General features: G+C 35.9%; 1 protein-coding gene across 1 annotated transcript; it reads right to left on the bottom strand.

Annotated features, from left to right (window-relative positions):
- On the bottom strand, nt 1-3,133 carry LOC137720911 (annexin D2). Its single transcript, XM_068460031.2, has 5 exons — nt 2,944-3,133; nt 1,732-1,877; nt 1,165-1,383; nt 664-876; nt 1-515 (listed from the first exon to the last, which is right to left on the bottom strand). Exons 1-5 carry the CDS (start codon nt 3,017-3,019, stop codon nt 219-221), a joined length of 951 nt encoding a protein of 316 aa, XP_068316132.2. The 5' UTR covers nt 3,020-3,133; the 3' UTR covers nt 1-218.
- Nucleotides 3,134-3,378: the final 245 nt, after the last annotated feature.

Below are 3,378 nucleotides of genomic sequence, written 5' to 3'. Positions count from 1 at the left end.
TTAAATAAATAAAAACTCGTTTAGCCAAAAACAAGAACATACACAACAAAAATCCATCCACAATCCTTACTTTCAACGTACTAGCAAGATTTATTCAACAAACTCCACACAAAACCAGAGAAAATAAATAAATAAAAACCACACTCAAGCAAAGATAGATAACTCATAGAGAATAACATTCACTGGGTTTGTAACCCTTGTGGGATCAGCAGCATTACTCAAGCATCTGCATGTCCAACCAGTTCCACAAGAAATTTCTCATAGTCTCCGGAAGTGTCCTTGACAATTGCCTGGTCCAAATGAACGCTGTTCCTCCGGTAGTATTCTTCTTTGATGCGCTGCAAGTCAACCTCTGCCCGGGTGGTAATAACTCTAGTAAGCGCCCCTTCGTCTGTCCCAAGCTTGTTGATGGCCAGTCGAAGAACCTTCTCAAAGTATTTCTCAGGGAAGGTCAAGCTTTTGATTGTTTGTCTTAGTAGTTTGAGGAACTCATCATCTTTGTCAGCCTTCAAATCCTGCATATCGGACATGTAATGGTCACACAACTGTTTGATAGTAAAGGAAATGCTCAAAACATCAACCTTATGAATTTTTCAACTCGAATTCCCGGCCCTCGTGACAGTACATGCATTCCATACAGATGTTTATAGTTATTTACAGTACCTTGTTAATGGCGTTTCCAAACTCGTTGTTATACTGATTGAGGGTTGCATTCAGCTGTGCTTTGCTCCTGGTAGTGAGGATCCTTATGAGCTCCTCATCATTGTAGGCTTTGTCTGAGATTTTCTCATGAAGTATCTTAGCTTCTTTCTTTGACAAGGGCACGTTAATCTCATCTCCCTCATATCGGAAAGTGCTCAAAAGGGGAACCAAAAGCTGCAACATAGTTAACACTTTTTATTTAATTGAAACGCATTGCAGAAACTGCAACCGAAGGAAAGTACAGAAAAAAATTCTAGGCAGAAAAAACAGGTCAAGTTCTGAAAACAAACTGCAAAAAGAAATTAAAACAAAAGCAATGTAGTTGAAGATGTGTGAAGATATTAATTCGAATACAAGAATTTGAACAAAATAGAAAGTAAAGAAGATAAGAGTTCAACGAACCAACTTGACCTTTTAGGGAACAATCAGGGTACTAATGACCATGGAAGTTTAAGGTTTTACCTTGCGGACATCTCCAGATGTGTGATATGCAACATCTTCTTCAAGGGATTTCTTGTAACGGGCATGATACGCCACCTTTACCTGGTACAGGTCATGTGAAGACCTAGTTGTAGCTATTTCCAAGAGTATCCAATAGTTTTTAGTCAACAACTTCGTAGATTCATTAGCCAAAAATGCATCTCTCTCAGCAGGAGCCAGAGTCCACAGCACCACAGCCCTCTGGTTATGGAACAAAATAGGAAAAACAGCACGATCAGAAGTTTTACTGAACCAAATAACCAAAACAAAAACAAAAACAGAACCAGAAAACAATAGCATTTTAAGTTTTTCTTGACAACTTAAACGACATATTATAACCCTGGATTAGACCAGGGTGGCAAATGATAATTCAGGCACAAATGGCAGGGATCATCAGGTGCATTGCATAATCTATAAATTTAAAGGTACTTGAAACTTTAATTATCTTGAAAGGAAGTGCACCAGAAACTCTGATGGCCTGCTAAATACTTATTTCGGCAAATATTTCACGTATATTAAACTTTAAGAAATAATGCATCAAATTCAGACCTCAAAATCACTTGAGAGTTCTTTGTCAAACGACTTGAGAAGATCTTCCCCATAGGTTTCGGCGTATGCCTGCTGAATTAATTTTCTCTGAGCTGCATTCCTGTGAGTCAGTATGGATATGATCAATCCCTCATTTGTGCCCCATCCTGCACACAAACAACCAAAGCAGGTAAGCAATCTTTCTTTTCTTTCGGCCTGACAAGCAGCTAATTATTCGAGGCACCTAACATTTGGGGATAGTAAGCAATGGTTTTAATAAAAATAGAAGCATGCAACTCTCTTTATAGATCACCTCTCCTCTACTGTAATCAGAGAATCACAATCTCTTTGAGACAATTATATGAAAACATGTATTCGATTTCGTAGCAATGAAGTTTTAATTTTCAGAATACAACCGTGACAATGAATTAGGATGCCAATAAGTATTCAATCTTCTTCATCTATTGCACATGGATATATTTATCAATGATACGATCTCACATTCACATAACCAAAGATATTCCGAATAAGATTGGAGGCAACAAGTGAAAAATGAGCAAAAGGGTAATCCCCCTTTTGTGTTTATTAGTAATACAATCCAGAGAGCACGAGTCAGATCAAGATTATAGTGATATTATTTCGATCCAACAAAAACTGAAGCCAAACAAATCGAAAGAAAAGAAAAATCAAAGACCAAGCGATCGATCATGATGATTAGCGTAATGAATTGTAGAAAGGTTACAACTGACAACCTCATTGTGCTTAGAATCCAGAAAAACACATACTTTAACAGTAAAGAATATGTAAGAAGCAGATCAAACACTTTAACTTAAATTGAACATCATCATCACCATCATCATCATCATCAAGTACAAGTTAATCAGTGAATGAATAGGGAAAGATCCAGATCTAAACTTTGATATGCACCAAAAATGATGCCAATTGAGGTGATTGAATTTTAAGATAGCCAAACATAAAGAAATTCACCATGATCATATCTCTATCAATCTGTCATATTAGATTACCAACCCAGAAAACAAAAAGAAGATAATTGCAAAGTTAAACAAAGTAGAATTTGAATCATATGGATGGATGTATGGATGGATCAAAGTTTGGATGATCAGATAGCAAAAGTGATATTAACTAAGCATCTAATTGCATTTAATTAATTAATGATATGGAATTGGAATGATTGGATTGAAATATGAGTGTGTTATGAGTTTTAGAAGAGACCTGCAAAAGCTTTCCTGAGCTGCTCAGCGTCTTCCACTGGAGAAGGAACCACATCCGGCACTCTGCAACTCGCCATTCTCTCTCTGTCTGTTTTTGTATGTAAGAAGAAGAAGAGTGATGATACAGAGAGTGCGGAGCTTGGTCCTTTATATAGACTTAGTGACAGTCTTGCTAATTTGACTACTACATTAGTATATTTAGTAATTACATGCATTTTGAAATTTTTTCTTACCAGTTTCTCTCTCTGTAATCAATTAATCATACTTTTTTTTATCGACAAATCACAATTTTATATGCGAGTTATTTATATTTAGATGAATAATTTTTGTATATGTCTGGAGTAATGGTGTTGTCTATTTCATTATCGTCATCGTAATATTGAGAATGAATAAGATGATAAATAATAAACAAAAATTATTAGAATGCTGGTCAATA

The sequence above is a fragment of the Pyrus communis genome, chromosome 1 (genome assembly GCF_041283825.1).
Source record: "Pyrus communis isolate YQ-2024b chromosome 1, ASM4128382v1, whole genome shotgun sequence".
NCBI classification, from domain to species: domain Eukaryota; kingdom Viridiplantae; phylum Streptophyta; class Magnoliopsida; order Rosales; family Rosaceae; genus Pyrus; species Pyrus communis.
This window is presented reverse-complemented; position numbering and strand designations above follow the sequence as displayed.